General features: G+C 48.0%; 1 protein-coding gene across 2 annotated transcripts in view; it reads right to left on the reverse strand.

Annotated features, from left to right (window-relative positions):
* Eip78C (Ecdysone-induced protein 78C) overlaps positions 1-12,439 on the reverse strand; it is a 159,754-nt gene extending 147,315 nt beyond the window's left edge. Inside the window, exon 1 of one of the 2 annotated variants that reach the window (XM_077663574.1) lies at positions 11,958-12,439. In XM_077663574.1, coding sequence (XP_077519700.1) covers positions 11,958-12,063 — 106 coding nt within the window. In that variant the 5' untranslated portion in view covers positions 12,064-12,439. The remainder of the gene's footprint in view (positions 1-11,957) is intronic. The other variant, XM_077663575.1, reaches the window with a different exon arrangement.
* Between the last annotated feature and the right edge of the window lie 6,998 nt (positions 12,440-19,437).

Genomic DNA, 19,437 nt, shown 5'->3' on the forward strand with positions numbered 1-19,437 from the left:
CATGCTTCTTCCCTGTCCCCATAGTTGCTCGACGGGGAGCGAATTGCGACAAACTATGCGGGCCTCTTCTGTCACGAATTATGATCGTCAAGTGAGAACTTGCAAACAAGAAACATGCCCTGATAATTAATTATGCGATTTTTCTCGCGTCCTGTGATCCCCACTTGATGACCCTGCAGCACTGTCTTCAGAATGCCATTTGTGTTATAGTACAGTCGAGCCCGGATATTTCTAATTATTGGCTATATCGAACACACAGGTTGAATATCCTCTGTGAAAGAATAGGAAAGTGGCCCGCCGTCGTTCCATATAGCGAGGTAACTTTATTTCGAGACTGATTATAGGGAGGCGCTGGAGATGCCTTTCGCAGCCCCGGTGAGCGTCCTCTCTTGAGCGGCCGCTTGTCGACGTGTGGGGCAGCAGCAACGAGGAAGACCGAGTGCGTAATCGAACGGCTGCGCGTTAGCGGTCTCGTCGCGGGTCCATCTCTCGCCCACTAATTTCCCTCGCTCCCCTGCAAATGGCTCTTCTCCTGACCGATCACTTTCCGCTCGCGGCCACCTGTCGGCAGCGGCGCTGCGAGGGTGGCCACATTTCTGCCATGCAGCGAAGCCGTTGGAGAGGTTGCGGCAACAGGATCTTATGATGGCTAGCTGCAAACTCTCAGCGGCTAAGCAGGTTGAACGCTCAGCGACGCTTAGCGAGCGGTACGCTGCCAGCACGCCGTATAAGTAGTGCGGGTTTAAGGACGAACTATTATCTACTGCCATCATTTAGATACCGGATTTTCGATAGATCCAACTGTTTCGCGACGGTTAAATATATCTGGCTTCGACTGTTGCGCTTCCTTAAATGCAGGTGATCAACGTACTCACAGTGACAAGATTCTTGGTCGGTGCTGGTGAGCGCATGAATGCTCTCGCACTCATGTAAGGGACGCGCGCTGCCGCCGCGGTGGCTCAGTGGCGCTCGTCTGCTGATCCGAAAGATGATCCCTGGCTGCGGTGGTCGAATTTCGATGGAGGCGAAATTCTAGAGGTCCGTGTACTGTGCGATCTCAGTGCACGTTAAAGAACTCCAGCTGGTCGAAATTTCCGGATCCCTTCACTGCGGCGTCCCTCATAGCCTGAGTCGCATTTGAGACGTTCAACCCCCCATAAACCAGACCATACAAGGAACAGAGAAGGACCGGGCTCAGGGGCGTTTACTGACTTATGTTTACTTAACATGTAAATAAATGTACAGCTATGAAAGCGTAATGAACAATAACAAAACAAAAAACGCTGCAGAGTAGAGACTTCACAATAACGGTGATGCAGGAGATCTCAGCGCCTCAACTAAGACAGCCCACGAAGGAACACTGCCAGCTGTTTATGGACACCAAACTCGTGACATCAAAACGTGGCGCATCGCATGATCGCTGCGAAAACAGCGATGTGTTGTCTTCAGTTTGGTGTCACAAATACGCTTCTTTTCTGTCCACCGCAGCGGTGGCCAAGTGTTTGAGCATCCGCCTCGTATGTGGGAGGTGCGGGGTTCGATCCCCAGTGCCGCCGGGTACCCACCGGTGATACAATGGGTACAAGCTTTCCCCTGGTCTGGTGCTCGGCTTATTTAGGGTGAAATGCTTGGGAAATGGGTCTCCGACCCCACCTTGAGAATTTGAAAAAATACCTTGTGCCATGGCGCTCTTTGGCCATAGATGCCCTTGCGCCATAAAAATCCATCATCATCATCATCTTTTCTGTCCATGAACAGCTGTCTAAGTTATCGCGCACGTTTCCCTAGTTGATTATACAATAATTATGGGAATTTTAAGTTCATTTACACCTTTTTGATCTAATATTATACAAATAAGGAAAGAAAAATGGCAAGAACTGTACCGTATAATCTATATTTACTATACAATAATTATGAGAGTTGCAAGGCGAAGAAGGCTTTCACATAGTCTTCGTTGAACATTTGCGGTAGTCACAGTGGGTGTAGAAGCAGGAAGGGCCTCTTTTCCACTTCCTATTCCTTCCCGACAGCGGAACTGTGCACTCGGCCACTGCTCCATGACGTAACATGAGATGACACATCGCAAGTGTATGTTACTACTTCCCGCAATGAGGGCCCTTGTTCTGGTGTGAGGTGCACGCAGTGTACACGTCCTGCTGCCCGTCTTCTTTCATTCTCATTTCGTTGCAGGGGTGAGCTCCAGGCAGTCTTATCTCCACACTTATTCACAAGAAAATAAAACGGGGGTGTAAGGAGGATGTAACGCGTATGTTTGAGAGTTCGATGTGCCGTGAGAAAACGCAGGACAGAAGGCTGCGTTGAATACATGTATATAGTTACAGGTCTTCCAGCATTTGATTTCATCCCCGGGTTTCCGTTGGCAACGTCGTCAAGGTATGTTGGTTTATGCTCATTTTTTATTTTCGCCTAGTAGAATTAATTTTTTTTCCTGTTTTGATAACACGGCGCTGAAGCTTACTCCGAGGCTGCCTTGAACTTCCTCGAACTTCATGATGACAGGATCTCGTCATTGCGGCTCTCATTGCTGCTTTTGCTAAGGACTAGATCGAAGGACTAGAAGAACTATAGGACTGGAAATAACGAGTGAACTCCCAGAAAACAACGTTATGCGATTTATTGACTTGACGCTAGCCTTTGTAGGCGCTCACATATGCTGGCGGTACGGACCACGAAGCTAGAAAGGACTGCTCCCCTGCACACCTGCGCACTCCAAGGTCATCAAGCGGGGGTAGAGAAAAAACAGCAACGAGAGCTGCATTGACGAGATCCTGTCATCATGAAGTTCAAGGCAGTTTTGACGTCCAGAACCGTCGGCTGAAAGCAGCAGGTTACGCGACGAGACTGCTATCCAGTGTCGCAGAAGGGATTCTGCAAACACTTAGAGGCAGAAAATATTTCACAACCACATCACAAGAAAGGAAGCCGTACGCGGTCATTCCTTACGTTCATGGCATTCCCCACAATCTCAAAAAGGTAGGCGCAAGAGCTGCTGTAAAAGTGCTGATGTCAGCACCCAACAAGTTAAGAAGCCTGTGCGCCAAAGTCAGCAGCGAGCAAAGAAAAAAAATCAACACAAGAAAAAGCACCGGAAAAAACACGTGAAATGTGTGAATAGCGGGGTTTATGAAATACCTCTGTCATGCGGACGCACCTACATGGGTCAAACAGGGCGCTGTTTGAATAAACGACTTCGAGAGCACAAAAGATCCCTAAAGGGTGCCATCAGCAGTGAATTAGCAAAACATTGCAGAGAGCATGAATGTGCTCCGCAGCTTAGCAACACAATGGTCATCACGTCATATTCTGATCAACGGACCAGGGAGATTGAAGAAGCCTTCAACATCCGACCAAAGAGCGACATATGCGTCTGCATACCTTCAATAGCGCTTCGTGACAGAGAAATTGATTATCTGCGTGCGATGTCTTAATATTTCACCACGTGTACATCTTGTGCGTTTGTCATGCTTCTGTCCTTTCCTTATTGCACCAGCAAGATGTATATATTCGACGAACGTGCATTAAAAATCCGGTTGTTTTTCAGCGTCGTGTCCCGCCTCTCTCTTTGTCTCGTGCTGCGCTGCTCCCGTCACAAGATGATGCACCAACCAGCCCAAATTTTCACCTTGTCAAAGCACATTTCATGTAAACAGGTACTATAGTATGCCAAGGTTCCGGCGCATCTCTTCAATTCGCAAGAGGAGTGGCCGAGTAGCTTGTTGCTTGTTGTTGAACAGTGTACTAGAAAGGCACTTTGTAACGACAGGGTAACATAGATGCTTATGCAGTGAACGGATTTTTAGAATGTACGAGGATGTGAGAATGGTTCTTCTATCTGTAAGCGGGTTCATTGGTTTCTACGTGGAGTCTGTTTATGGGCAATGTCCTGTATGCACCAGTGGAGAGACGCAAACCTAAATTATGTACTGGATCTAGCCGGTTAAGGTACGATGGTCTCGCTGACCCATACACTATACATCCGTAATCCAGAGTAGAGCGTACTACAGAGCGGTAAATTTGTAAGAGACATGTCCTATCGTCTCCCCAGTGTTTTCTCGAATGTTCAGGGGTCGAAAAGCTCCCTTTTTCAACGCATTTATGTGAGGCAGGAAGGGGAGCTTTCTGTCAAATGTTATACCTAGAAATTTATGTTCATTTTTCACGGGTGTAGGGTGGGATCTATCCGCATGCCTCGCCTGAGTGAGAAAAGAATGGCCACCGATTTATGGGGAGAAAAACGGAAGCCATTTCTGTCTGCCCATGTTGCCAGTTTTTATTTATTGTTAGCTGTACTTGTCGTTCGCATGTTAATGTATTCGAGGATGTGCAAGCTATCTGGAGATCATCTACATAGATAGAATACATAGGGGATCTTGGAATTATTTTCCTGATAGAATTCATTTTTACAATAAAGAGTGTTGCGCTCAAAATACATCCTTGAGGTACTCCATTTTCTTGGATAAAATTCCTTGAAAGGGTTGAGCCTAGGCGGACATGAAATGTACTGTTAGACAAAACGTCTTTAAGGCAGTTCAACATCCTGCCGCGGATGCCCAGTTCAGCCAGGTCCTGAATAATCCCAAACCTCCACGTTGTGCCATATGCCTTCTCTAAATCGAAGGAGACAGATATGTACAGTGTTGTCTGTGTATAAAAGCTTCGCGAACAGTATTTTCAAGACGAACTAGGTGGTCGGTGGTGGAGCACGCCTTTTTAAAACCGCATTAATGGACATACAGAAGCACCCGGTCTTCTAACACGAATGTTAGTCTGATATTCAATACACTTTCAAAGGATTTCGTTAGACAGCTAGTCAAAGCTATGGGCCTATAGCTGCTAGGAATGGTAGAGGGTTTTCCGGGCTCTAATAATGGAACAATAATGACCATCTTCCAGGCTTCGGGAAGTTTTCCCGATACTGAAACTTTGTTTAAAAATTTTAAAAGTGCCTCCACAGCCGGTTCAGAGATATGAGCTAGCATTTGATAATGTATTTCGTCTGGGTCAGGTGCAGTTTGCTCACCAGCGGACAGTACTTTATTAATTTCTTGAACTGCAAGTAAGTTATTATAGGGTTCATTTGTACCGCCACTTCTCGGCAGTTTTTGTCTTCCAGCTGTGTTGTTGTATTTGACGAATGATTCTGTGTAGTGAGATGAACTGGAGACTTCAGAAAAATATTCACCCAAAATATCTGCCTGTTCTTCTAAATTCGCCTGTATGCCAGGGGTTGAGAGAAACTGAACTGTGAATGGGAAGCAGCTGCCATTTATCTTTTTTACCATCTCCCACATTTGTTTTGATGTAATTGTGTTGTTTATTGAGGACACGTAACCTTGCCATGAAGTTTTTTTCTACATTACGGCGAATATATCGAGCTTTTGGCCTTGCCTTTTTGAACTTTATTAAATTCTCTTGCGTTGGGTGCCTACGCAAAATTCCCTAGGCTTTGTTTTGTTTCTTCTTTGCATCTCGGCATTCTTGTGTATACCAAATTTTTTTATTCTGTTTTAGTACTCCAGACGACCGTTCGTCTATGCTGAGATCATCTAAAACTATTTTATCTAAGCTGACCCTTTCTCTAAAAACAGTCCAGTCGGCTAGATATAACTTCCATCGTCGTGGTTTCGTTGGGATGACTTGCGGTGGTGATGTTAAGCTGATTAATACAGGGAGGTGATCGCTGCCGTATGGGTTATCGATGACATCCCATTTAAAATCGAAAAAGAGAGAGGGTCAACTTAAAGTCAAATCTATGGAACTCGTTTTTCCCGTGCTCGGAGATCAGTATGTATCTTTGCCGGTGTTTAGGAGGCAAACATTATTACTTAGAATAAAATCTCCTAAAATAAGACCTCTTGCATCAGTGTGTGCACTTCCCCAAAAACCGGAGTGGGCATTAAAATCACCAACTAGCAGATATGGCTCTGGTAGCTGTTCTAAAAGAGATTCTAAATCATGAAGTGTTACTGTTAGGTGTGGCTCAAGATGTATGGTCCATATTGTGAGTGTTTTAAAATGAAGGATGGTGACTGCGACGGCTTCGTATTTGGTTTTAAGTTTGATCTCGCGGGTTGCTACACCATTCCGGATGACAATAGCAACACCACCAGACAGTTTGCTTGCTTGCTCTCGGTCACACCGAAAGACACCATACTTGTTTAAAATATTTTTTTTTGTTTTGGGCCTAAGTTGGTCTCCTGTAAGCATAAAGCCACCGGGGACATCCTGCTTAGAACCTCTTTTATGTCACCGTAGTTATTTATTAGTCCTCGTCAGTTTCACTGTATAAGGAACGCCATGTTTGACGAGTGTAGTTAAAAAACTTAGGATACCGGTTTTAGGGGCGCCAATACTGGGGTCAATACTTTTCTTCTTCGCTCAAGGGAGCTGTGCCCCAGGCCTGCTGCAGCGGAGGCGAGTTCTGCGCTGTGTCCATCGCCTCACTAGAGGCTCTGGACGTCCGCGGTGAACCCGCGGGTGTGCAGTTTGTGGGCCTCTCCCGACTGGGGGAAGCCTTGCGGGCGGCCGACTGAGGGGCCGGCGGCCCTTTTCCAGAGGTGGCAGGGCAGCCTTTGCTGCGTCTGCCGGGGGCGGGGGTGGCCCTGCCTCAGGCTTTGCCTGGACAGTGGCCGAAGCCTGGTGTGGTGTGCCGCCCCTGCGCACCACATCGGCGAAATTTGTTCATGCTGTGAACTGGAAGGCTGAGGGGAGTGCTTCTTGGTATGTTATGTTTTCCTTTGTCTTTACTGTTATTATTTCCTTCTCTCTCTTCCAGGTCGGGGACGACATCGAGTACGCGGGGTGATCCCCTTCGCAGTTCGCGCACAGTGGTGCAGCGTCGCAGTCCACGGATTCATGATTGTTTGACGAACATTTGACACATGTTTGGCGGCCGCGACAGCTCTGCAGTGAGCCATGGCCGAATCTGACATTTGAAGCATCGTCTGGGATTTGGGATGTATGGTCTTATGTTTATTTTGAGATATTCTACTTCTATGGTTTCGGGAAGTTTGCTGGAGGCAAAGGTCAGGTCTATGTGTTTTGTGGGAAGTTCCTCGTCGTCTTTTCGGATTTTGATGCGGTGTACATCGGTGGCAATTTGGTCTTTCCGACCCTCGAGCATTTCTTGTTTTTAGAGGTCGAGAAAGTCGTGTTCGGATATTACGCCTTTGACAGTGTTCAGTGATCGGTGGGTAGTTACGGATACACAGATGCCTCCAAAGGACATTAAGGCCTCCAAAGGACACTTAGTGTCCTCCAAAGGACACTAAGTATTGTGCTTTGTCTCGGATTTGGAGAAGGAGGTCGCCACTGGCTAGCTTCGTCACCTTGTAACCAAGGCCCAGGACGTCAGTATAAGATTTAGAAACAATGAACGGAGACACTTTTCTGACTGGTTGTTCTGCATCTTCACTATGTATGACATGATACCGAGGGGAGTGTTCTTTCGTTTTTGGGAAGCATTGGGTAGTTATGCCTTCGGTCCGCACTCTTTTTAGAGCGCGATATTTTGTGAGGGGGGTGGAGCCACAGTGTGTGTTACATGTTCGGTCATGATGCCAGCCGCCCACAATGGAGCCCAATGAGGGGACGGGACAGGAACATGCAAGCAAGTCCTGCCCACGCCAGCTGTACACCCCAACTATATATAACCAAATATGATGCAACTCAATATGACGCAACTCAGGGTGGTTGGCCACACAAGGTTACCCCTGGCCGCCAATGAAAAGTGAAAAAACCAAGAACTGAGTAGGAGATAGGAGAGTTGTGAGAAAGAGATAGGAAAGTGAAAGATGGAGGGGAGGACAGGAAAAGGCGATTGCCGATTCCCCCCGGTCGGGTCAGGCTGGAGGTGCCGTCTACAGGAAGCTGGGGCCAAAGTGTTGTGTTGCCTCCGCCGAGGGGCCTTAAAGGTTCACACGCTCGGCATCGGCTCAACCACCAGGATACCCTTTTCCCCGGACACGGCGATGCCACGCTCGGCTAGGCGCGGGTGCTCGGGTCCGTGGTGATCCACTGTTCACCATCACCCCCTGCGGGGTGTCCCTGCGGATGCTCGGGAACCCGTGGTGTCGCCACTCACCAACGCCTGCAAGCTGCCGACGCCCCCCTGCGGGGACGGAGCTTGAGTGCCCCCTCCATTGTTTTCTGATTGCGCTCTTCGCGGACACAGTCGACACAGTCCGCAGCTATAGCTGCCGGCCTGATTCAAACTGGTGCACGGACTGCATCGATTTTGGCATGCGCTGCCGCTAATCGATGACGCGCAAGCCTTCCCACTGTGTGTGTGTGTGCACACATGGAGTCACAGCGGTGGCTAGATGCGTGTAACAGGCATTCTTCTTTTTTTTTTTTGCGGACGTTGACTGTTGGCGCACTCGTATACAGGTGAGCTCAAATAAGGCTGCAGCAATGACGAAAGAGGCGTGCGTGTATAGGCCAACTTCGCAGCGTTGTGTGTTTAGCTGACTGACCGGGGTATGATGCTACGCACGCGCCGAAAAATGCGGTGCCGAAGAGAAGGGGGTCTCATGGCCGCGCGATTTTTATTGGTTGCTGCCTTAACCGTCGTTTTGTCTGGCTGTCGGGATTGGCCAGTAGGGAACAGGGGCTTAACTATACGTGGAAGTTCTTACAACTGTGGCCGAACGCTCTGCACCGGCTCTGCGCACACATATGCGAGAAGAAAACCTCCGCCGAGTGATGGCTGCCAGCCAATAGGAGCTTCCATAAGCCCCGAGAATGGGGAGAAAGCGTCTCCAGGACGCACGATCACGTTTCTCAATCTGCCTCTGCCGCATACACACAATTAAGAGGGGCCCGGCGCTATAGTAACGAAGCTTCAGTCCCCGCTCACGTGAACTGCTGGTATGCAGCTGGAGTGTCCTTGTGCAGAAAAAGAAACAAGATAAAAATAGAGCGTCATGCGATGCCGTTGTGTACAAGATGAAACCAAAGGACAACCGACCAATCAGATTAGTGAGCGTCTCTCAGTGGTGCAAAAGAGGGAAAGACAGTAATGAAGCAATGCGAGACTTCGCACTCGTATCATCGTCATCACCATCATCAGCCTGACTACGCCCACTGCAGGACAAAGGCCTCTCCCACATCTCTCCAATTTACCCTTGCCTTCTCTTGAAATCCACACCGTTACCCTTAAGGACCAGCGGTTGTCTTGACTTCGCAGTACATGCCCAAGCCCATATGCCTCAGGTGCTCCGAATTCAGCTTAATTCACCAAACCCTTTTGGTGCGGATACACTATACTAGTCCCATTGCGAGAAACTTAGCCGGCGGCGTGCACATGTGTGTGTGTGTACTCGCAGACGGTACAGAAAATCCCAGCGATGAGGAAAAAAAATAGGGTGACGTCATCAAGCGGCCGTTTGACGCACACAGCAAGCCTAGCACCGCCACTTCAGAGAATCATGTATACGTGTCGTTCGTCTGTATTGCTGCGTGCCAGCCAACCGGTGAATGAGGTGCGATGAACAAGCGGTGATTTAATGGCCGCTGGCCTTCGTCTTTTTCGTCACATTACCCGGCCTGCCCAGAACCGAGCTCGCCATTCGCCCCATGGCCTCGTCACCTGCCCCGACCAGAAGACACGGCGACCAGACCCCACGTGACCCGACCGATGCCAGACACGTGAGCACACATCGTTTGGTGCGCCCATCCGTCGGCTGCAAGGTGACCGGTGGCCCTGAAGCTTTGTGGTCTCTTCTGCTCTTCTCTTTCATCGTGATGGCAAGCCCTGCTTCGCTTCTGTGTTCATCCCTCCTGTCACGTCCATTGTGCGTTTCACCGTCACTGCCATTCTCGTGGTGTCACGGACTAGAAGACTACAAAGTTGGCAGAGGCGAGACGCGATCGCGCTAGGCCCACCGCCATTAAATCACGTCATCTGTCATGTTCATCGGCTTGCCGTCACGTAACAATACATAAACTCGCCACTGGCCGACATATATGTGGCGCCAGTTTTCCCGACAACATTCGTACCAAAACTAGCTTGCGACAAAGATTCGAGCCGACCACGTGTGTGCGCATTAAAGCGTATGCCTTCCCAGACTTTGGTATTAAAATTATGACGCAACCGTTCGTCGTACAGCGTTCCCGGTGGTGTCATACGCCTCCATACTAACACCACGCACCTAAATTCGTAGAAAACTTCAATGCATGCGCAAACATTAGCGTGAAAGTGCATGCCAGGGACAGTAGTACTTTCGCATATTGGAAGCCTTTCCGAGTCCCAGTGATTGGCATAATTTCCCGGAATGGGGATATATGTGGTTCAGCGCCAAGCTGGAACAAAGTAGCGTTATAAGAAATTTTGATTTTGTACCCAGCCCGCGGCGCGTACAGATGACTGCTTAGGTGATAAATGCAGCCATAAATGTATCGATGGATGGATGGATGGAAAAACTTAAAAAAGGAGAGCTACCACCGATAGTCGAAAGATAAACAAAGATAAAGGTAGCGCGATTCTTATCTCATTCGATGTTTTATTCCGTTATACTTTGAGTTTGTTTTCACGCCGCTCCTAGTAACAACAGTGCGGCAGAAAAGAAGAAATAGAAACAGATGTGCGCCCACGAAATGAGGGAACGCGCTTACAAGGAATCGACAAAACAGGAGTGATCCGGTCCGAGATCAACGCTGATCAGTCAATTAAGTATGGACAGATAAACAACGTGTGAGATCTCGATGCTGATGTTAACAACGCAGAAGGTATACTGGACACGAGAAGAGAAGCACGATTGAGCGCTGACTTTCAACAATGTTTAATTATTGGAAAGGGCACGGACAACCCGCGTGTCAGACACACACGTCATTTTACACCACGATATCGTCCAGCACACTCGGAGACTGCAATGCGGACGGCTTGCCTGCACATTCGTCGCTTCGTCTCGGCGGCCTCAATACTCTCGCGCTGTTCGCCGTGTTGTTTATTCCACACTTGACGTCGTCTGAATTCCGCGGCACATGTTTTGGAAGGGCAGACCCTTGCATGATTACCTAGATGCCCGCAGGCTTGGTCCACGTTAATCTCGGGCTCCTTCAGTCTCTCGTTGGTGCACCTGCACGTCTGCCCAACGTACACTCTTTCCCACAACGCCTTCCGCGCATTCCACGAAGCGATTCTGGTGGTTTATTGTGCACCCTTGCAGCTTTCTTGGCTGATCTGCGTTCACACGCCGGCAGAGGCTTTTCATTTTCCTTGGGGCTGCTAGAAAGACATTAAGGATGGACAACCAACAAGCCCAAGCTGCTCTTCTGGCTGACTACATGCTGCAGGCAGACTAATCCAGCGACGAATTCTGGGCAACAATTTTTCAACATTTGCCGCCATGTCAACAGAATGTGCACAAATGACTGGCAGAAAACAGTTACACGTGCATTAATTGTCGGGCGGGAACTGCAGGGCTTAATTAGAAATGTAACAAGATGTTTTGATGCAAACAGAGCTTTTTTTTTCCCCTTCACAGCCGGCACAGTAATCAGCGACTTTATTTTTTTTTTTTTGATCGATTCAAAGAATCTTCAATGCGCTCGATCCATACAGAGCAATAGCGTAATTTGTAAATTTTTAAATAAGCAAAGGTGGAAAAGAAGAAAACTTGAGTTATCTTAGTGAATAAAAGAAAACATTCGCATTCGCAATAATTAACGGGCGAAATCATTTGCAGCGATCGAATTTTCAACGCGTCTACTTTGTGATATTAATCGTGGTCTGGGTAGCAAGAAAGAAAAGATAGATGCGCAGTAACGAAAACCGCTAAGCCGCAGGCGAACGCAAAAGAGAAAGGCGTAAATAAAAGAAAGCGCGGCTATATTAAGGTTTCTCTCACAACATTCACGTCTGCAAGAGTGCAAGCGCTGTACGAACATCGGTGTATAGCATGCAGAGTAGCGGCGAGCGGTCGCTGTATACTCACCTTGGTCAGGCAGTGAAGTATCCTCGCTGATGTCAGGAGTCGCAGGCCGATTGGTGGTGGGACATTTTTCGTCTTCTCTTTCTTCCGTGTTATCCGTCGAGTCCATAGCAACGCATCAGCAGAGCACATCGCACATCACTCGCAAACTTCCTCGAACGGCCGGGCGCCAACCGCTCGCGAACGGGCTGTGTTTTCAGCGCCGACCCGCACGCAGGCTCGCTTAGCTGACGGTGCTACTGCTGCGACCGCGGGCTCCTTCGCCAGGCCGCCGCCAGAATTGGGCCCCCGGCGCTTGCACCATACCCAGCCCCGTGCTCTCATTTAGGGCGTGCAGTCGATGTACAGTCGCCGCCGGGCTTGCACAGGAGCCGATCGCACCGCTGCGCAGCCATTCGCAGCTGCCCAGAGAACACGAGCGTTGCAGAAATGCAAACGGCAAGCAGACGATCTCCTGCGCCACACGAGCGCGAGCGCCCAGCGGCAATATGGCGCAAATGAGAAGTACCGTTAGGCCGCCAGATGTCCCTACATTACACATTAAAAAAAGAAAAAGAAATTGACGCTTTACGGCAGCGTTGTCGGGAGGTTTCAAAGCGCTCTCGCGCAGGACGTTCATGCAATACTCGAAAATCTTCTAAAATGGAGACCGAAACGTATAAAATGTTTAATACGCTCAAAACTAGGTATAACGTTAAATGGACGGTATAGCGGAGCTCAGAACTTCCGAAACAAGGCGGTAGTAGCAGAACTATATAGTGGTGCATGGATTGTATTTTTTTTTTTCAGTGATTCTAGACATGTTCCGGAACCAACGCCACCAAGATTATATGACTTACGCCAAAGATAGGCGGCAGTTTTGGTTGGACATTTAAATTACCATTGGGTGGGCGAAGTGGACTGAGAGGCGCTTTTACCCCGCTTAATATATTCTAGTTTGCGTCAGCCTTTTTTACTGTGGTCGCGTAATCAACGAACTGACTCAAATCGAGCCGGGCGATTCATTAAAATGATCGCCACTGGAAAAACAGCCTTTGCTGCGTCTGAATTGCAGCATAGATCGAGGGGTATTCCGCGCTTGTGCGACACCGCTTCAACAAATAGCGTAGCGTGTTCGGGTCTCTTCTGATGAGCAAATTGTCTGCGTATAGCTTTGAGAAGGGTGCTGTGAAAAAAAAAACGAATTCCTGCCAAGGAAGTAATTCTTCTGTGCGGCACATGAAAAGAAAAATCCGTACTGGCCTTACCGCGCCATGCATGCAGCCGTTAGAATTTAGCAATTACCACCACCTCCAAAGAAACTTACGAAATTTATAACCGAGAGTAGGCATTAAAGAACGTGATAGATAGTTGAACACCGGCTCAGCATGTCAAGCGCTGAAAAGCGATTAATTCTGGTATTAATTATTATGACAAAATAAAAATAAAAGGAATATAGATGAAGAGACATCAACGCAATGAAACGGAGGCAAACCGGTGCATTCTACCGGCTAAGAGCCTTAGATTAACCTCATTTCTCCTTCTTTCTCAAATGAGTACAACCGTTTTGAGGGAAGCAGAGGCGGTCTCACTTGGTTGACTTATGAACTGTTCCGCGAGGCAAGGACGAAGCATTAGTGGGAACTGAGAAAGAGGCACCGTAGTGAAGGGCTCCTGATAAATTTCGACTACCTGTGGTTGTCTGACAAGCAGCGAGATCGCGAAGTGCATGGATGCCTTGCATTTCGTCTCTATCGAAAGCCGCCGTGGCCAGGCCGCCGGGTTTGGTCCCACGTCCTATTACAGAAGTATAGACACCTGACTTTTGGGTGCATGTTTTCTTGTTTGTAATTATGTTCAAGGCATTATTATAGATGGATTACCATGTGGTATTCTCCTACGAGCACTAAAAAATGTATAATAAAATTTCTTTCTCGTGCAGTTTCGGTTTCGTTTTAAACAACCAAACGATGACTTTGACGTCATATAGGTCACGTGAGGCATCAAAATTCAGTGCCTGGTGACACGCACCTGTCACCAGCGAGGTAGAAAGGGGGCGGGGGGGAGGGGGGGCTACTTTGATGCTGACACGCACAAAAATACGTCATACCCACGTGACGGTTTTAAAGCACATAAAATCAACTTAAACGTTTAAAATATTGAGTTAAAACTTTCCATCCTTTTTTTTTCCTCCTTTCCACTTGAGGTGGTCGTTACAGTGTCTCGGCTGCTGAAGGCACCTTCCGCGAGTTTTCGACTGTTTAATAAGCAAACCAAAACAAGCACGCAGAGCTGAAAGTAAAATGTCGCAAATATATGCAAGTAGCCAGAACCCAACAACTTCGCTCAAATGCAATTTAATAGATAGGTCATCGCGCTTGTCAAGCAGCGCCGCCGATGCCGCTGCTGGCTGCTACCACCAGTGGATGAGAAAGTCCCCGATGAATGGCGATTATGTAGAATGAACATGATATATAAGGGAAAGGGGGACAAAGCAGACGTAAGTAACTATCGCCCCATAACAGTGACGTCTGTGGTTTACAGGGTGGTGATGCAAATTATAAAGGATAGACTGCAGGCTTGGGTGGAGAACGAGGGGGTGCTAGGGGAACTACAGAATGGGTTCCGGAAACAAAGGAGGTTGGAGGACAATCTATTTTCATTGACACAGTGTATAGAAATTGCGGAAAAGGAACATAGGCCCTTATTGCTAGCATTTCTGGATATTAGGGGAGCCTATGACAACGTTACTCAGGAGCATTTGTGGGACATATTGGGCACATTGGATGTGGAAAATGGAGTAATTAATCTTTTAAAAGATATATATAGAGGTAACAGAGTGCTCATAAAATGGGGAAAAAATGTCTGTAGAGATACAGCGGGGGCTTAGACAAGGATGTCCTCTGTCCCCTTTGTTGTTCATGTTGTACCTGCAAGGTTTGGAGGCCAAGCTAGAGGGGAGCGGACTAGGTTTCAACCTATCTTTTTTCAAGCAAGGGGAATTGATTAAACAGACATTACCGGGACTAATATATGCGGACGATATAGTGATAATGGCTGACAACAAGGAAGACCTGCAGAAGTTGTTAGACATATGCAGTACAGAGGGAGATAGATTAGGCTTCAAGTATAGTAAGGAAAAATCTGCAGTCATGACATTTAATGAAGAGGGCGGCGAGCATAGAATACAGGAGTTCGTGCTAAAGGTAGTGAATGAGTACAAGTATCTTGGGGTGTGGATAAATAACAGTGTTGAGTATCTGACAGAGCATGAAAAATATGTAATGAATAAAGCTAGTAGGAATGCAGCTGTCATGAAAAATAGGGCACTGTGGAATTACAATAGGTATGAGGTGGTAAGAGGGTTCTGGAAAGGGGTGATGGTCCCTAGCCTGACCTTCGGGAATGCGGTCCTGTGTATGAGGCCAGATGTTCAAGTAAGGCTGGAAATTAGGCAACGGGGAGTAGGGAGGTTAGCTTTGGGAGCACATGGCAATACACCAAATCAGGGGGTACAGGGTGATATGGGATGGGCGTCTTTCGAGAGCAGAGAGGCTAGCAGTAAGATAGCATTTGAGGAACGATTGAGAAGGATGGAGGAAAAGCGGTGGGCTAGGAAAGTTTTCAGATACCTGTATATAAAGAATGTTGACACGAAATGGAGAAAGCGAACTAGAAAATTGACAAGCAAATATCTGGACAGCAGTAAGGGGGCAAATCAGCAATTATCGGTTAAGAAAAAGGTTAAAGGAACAGAGAGAGCTTTGTGGAAAACAGGGATGCTGACGAAATCGGCACTAGAAACATACCGGACCTTTAAACAGGAAATTGTCAAAGAAAATATCTATGATAATTGTAGGGGAAGTTCTTTGTTGTTTGAGGCCAGGACTGGAGTTTTGCGGACTAAGACGTATAGAGTCAGGTACCAGGAGATAGACACTTTGTGCATTGCGTGCGGAGAGGAGGAGGAAACGGCTGAACACTTGATACTTTTCTGTAAAGGGCTTCACCCTACAGTGGAAGGCAGCGGGGCTGACTTACCCAGGGCATTGGGGTTTAGGGATAGTGAAGGGAAAGTGGATTTTAAGAGGTTAGAAGTAACCAAGCGAAGGTTATCTGATTGGTGGCTAAAAGCAAGACAGGAGTAAAATTTCACAAGACATGGCTAGGTGGCTTGAGCCACCGCCCGATGTAAAGGGTTCAGCCGTATCCATCCATCCATCCATCCAACCGCGACACCACACCACCCACCTCATTGGCGTAGATAGGGAAGTAGCGCCATCTCTTAACAACCGCCCGCAACTCAAGGCACGGCGACTACAATGGGTGAGCGAGTGACTGAAGCTGCAGGGTTGGTAGAGTCCTATTAACTTCGTCCGGGCCGTCGGCTGCCGTCGGTTCGTGCTGCTGTTTTCTCGATGTCGAGCAAGCGTACAAGTACCCCATGCCGGGCCCATGCTTTTACTTCCCTGTCTTACCTGAGGCTTCCGGAGCTACTGCTGGCCAATATCGGACGCCTGTGTAAGGAAAACACGGTCGTCGTGCAGTTCGGGTCCTCAATCGGTCTTACGGCCCCATCGCAGTGAAGGAAGGTCTGCGCCTAGGGTGCCCGTCGTCGCCACCCGTAGCCCCGAGTGAGGGCTGCTGAGCCTTACATTAGACAGCTGGTATGGATAACAACTGCTGACTGCCGTGTTTAGCCTTCGCGGACGATCTAGTACTTGTGAAATCCTCCTAGGATTTCTAGTGTTTGCAAAACAGCTGCCAAAATGACATTACGCGTCTGAACCTGCGGCTCAATTCCAAGAAGATGGTGGTTGTCCGAGTTCAGAGTTTTGGCGGCTGGGAGTGGAGGTACACGCTGAAAATCCATGTACAGCTTTCACGAGGCTAGATCGGACAGGCTGCTCTGCGGGTTCAGTCTTTCCTGCGTCGCTGATGCCTCTAGGGGTAATCTACGTGTTTGGCGCCCTGTGGAAGTTTCCACACCTCCGGGTGGATACTTGCAAATTCTGAATTGTTCCTGCTAGTGCACAGTACGAGAATGGCTCGAGAGACAACAGCGCGAAGTTGGCTGAACTTCGCTTGGCTGTGGTGGCCAGGTAGCGAACGAAGAGTTGCTGGGAGACCTAGGTCGGCCCGGCCTTGAGGCTCGAGAAGCGTTGAATAAGCTAATCTACAAGGGTCTTTTCCAGTGCATACCTCGAACTCGTTGTGCGTGCCGAGTGTTTTACCACCTGGCCGCAGTGTGCCTTTGCACCCAATGGACAAAGGGCATCTACCATCTCGGAAAGAAGTGCGGCTTCTTTTGGGAGCGGGTCGAAGGCAACTTCTCAGCAAAGTGGCAAACAGTGCTTTGCACATGCATCGAGGCTTCAGATAGGAAGATGTCGTGGGCTGCAGTAGAGGTTAAGACCTCATTCTTCCTGTTTAGCCTGCAGAAATAGGCATCCCAGCTTACAGTGCTCTACAATGAGTGCTGCAGCAGCCTCCGGTTTGAGGCAAGAGTGGGGGGCTCTGGAGACCCTACAGTACTGGCACTGATTTCATCACACAGTGGAAAGTACGGTATGCTGAAAGTGTTGGAAAGAAGACGAAACCACGGAACGCTTGGCGTTCTGCTGTCAACTCTAGTCCACCATGGATGTCACATTCTACAGTCGTTTGGGTCTTCTTCATTGCGCACCCAGCCAGGGGAATTGTATCGCGGTCACAGCAGCAAATGATATCCGAGCCCCTGTGGAGACCATCAAGAAGCGCCCTGCTGATTGATGGGGTGCTGTGCGCCATAGAGTTTCTTACTATTACCTAGAGGGAAAGCTCGCGCCCCGTCTATGGGAATTTGCATGGAGCTTCCTCGAGACCACCTCAGCCACGATGGGCGCTCTAAGCATCGTGGGACGGAGAGCTACCGACCGCAGAACCACAACTTTTGGCCAAAAAATAACGAAAAAACAAACGTTTGATAATGAAAAATGTCCTAGCATTCAATACCCTGTCTGTAAATTGCAACAAACGAGCAGAAAAGCATGTAAATGTAAAGTTTGCCCAAAATAAGCGATGGCTTGCTCTCCTTTTGGCCAAATGTTGTACACTACAAAATCCAATATTTTGTGCTTAACAGGCGCAATTTTAAAAAGAAAAATGTTTTCAACAAAGAATGTCGCTTAAACACTTTAAGAGGTTTTTTAATGGCGCTTCGGGAAACAAAAACCTTTTATTGGCATCGTGTGCTATTGTGTTTTCGCTACTATGGCTTTTGTGCACTACATCTGCACCGAAGTCGTCTGTGCAAGGGGCGCGCCGTGGACGAAATGGGACATCTTATTAACACCACTCTGTGTTCCCGGAAAAATCTGTCTGTCCTGCACCAAGTAGCTCACCAGCCCATGATGCTCTGAGAGCCCATGGGGGCTGAGGTGCAGCGCCGCCAGCTTTCCCTCTAGTTAGTAGTAGGAAACTCCATGCTGTGTGCCGACAATTCTAGGAGCACCTAAAAACACTGGTTGGGGTGTAAAGTAGCAGCAGCCACTGGAGTGGCCACTGAGCTCGTGATCTACTGCTGTCGTTTCTGTTCCAGTTGTACATATTAGGGTGTATGTGTTCATGTGCGTGTATGCATTCTGTGTAGGGAGTGATTTGTTATGTGCATGTGTTTTGCGCACTGTGGCTGGGCACCGTACCAACGACACCTACCTTATTCAAAGGGCAAGGCCGTAATCATCACCATCGTCATCATCCTTTTTTGCCGTGCACGGCTAGTGGAACTAGCAGACTATCTCAGCTAGGTCAGCTCTCCATTGTACCACATGAAAAAAAAATAAATTTCTTTCACAGCATCTCGGAACATTCAGACGCACGTAGCAATTTCATGGAGTGCGATTTGTAACAGCGCACAGGGCTTCGATGGTACTATGACTCTTCAAGCTCGTCAAAACGATGAAAAGTTCCTTGTGTGTGCCTCTCGCATCGTTTTTCTGAGAGGTTATGAAGATCATGTGATGCCTACAAATACGAAAGAACTGAAATGTTCTGAAGCCAGGCCGTTTATCCAGCTTTCATTGGCTACCGTCGCATAAAGTGAATTGCATATCTGCGCATGTTTTTGAAAATAAACTCCCCGTCAATGCGGCCTGCAATAAAAGCCACAGGCTCTCATCTATCTCCGACCTGTTATTCCTCAAACGAAGGCAAACTCTGACTAATCCTTTGCGCACCCTCGATTATGAACTGTTTTTGTCTACTTGTGCAGCAATTAGATCATTGTTTCTTATCTGATAAAGTGACAACCGCAGTTGGAAATGGTGGATTGGGCCAAATGCATAACTTGGTTGCACATAGAAGGATGTATGCGGTGATGTGAAATGGTTGGACTGGGTGAAGGTAGCTTTGGGTTCTGCTTTTCAAAATGCTTGAGCAGATTCTTCTAGGATATTAACAAGACACAGATTTTCCTATCTGTATCTTCGCAAGTTTTTCTCTTCTTTGAATCCTTTTCTCAATG

This window comes from Amblyomma americanum, chromosome 4 (assembly GCF_052857255.1).
Source record: "Amblyomma americanum isolate KBUSLIRL-KWMA chromosome 4, ASM5285725v1, whole genome shotgun sequence".
NCBI lineage: Eukaryota > Metazoa > Arthropoda > Arachnida > Ixodida > Ixodidae > Amblyomma > Amblyomma americanum.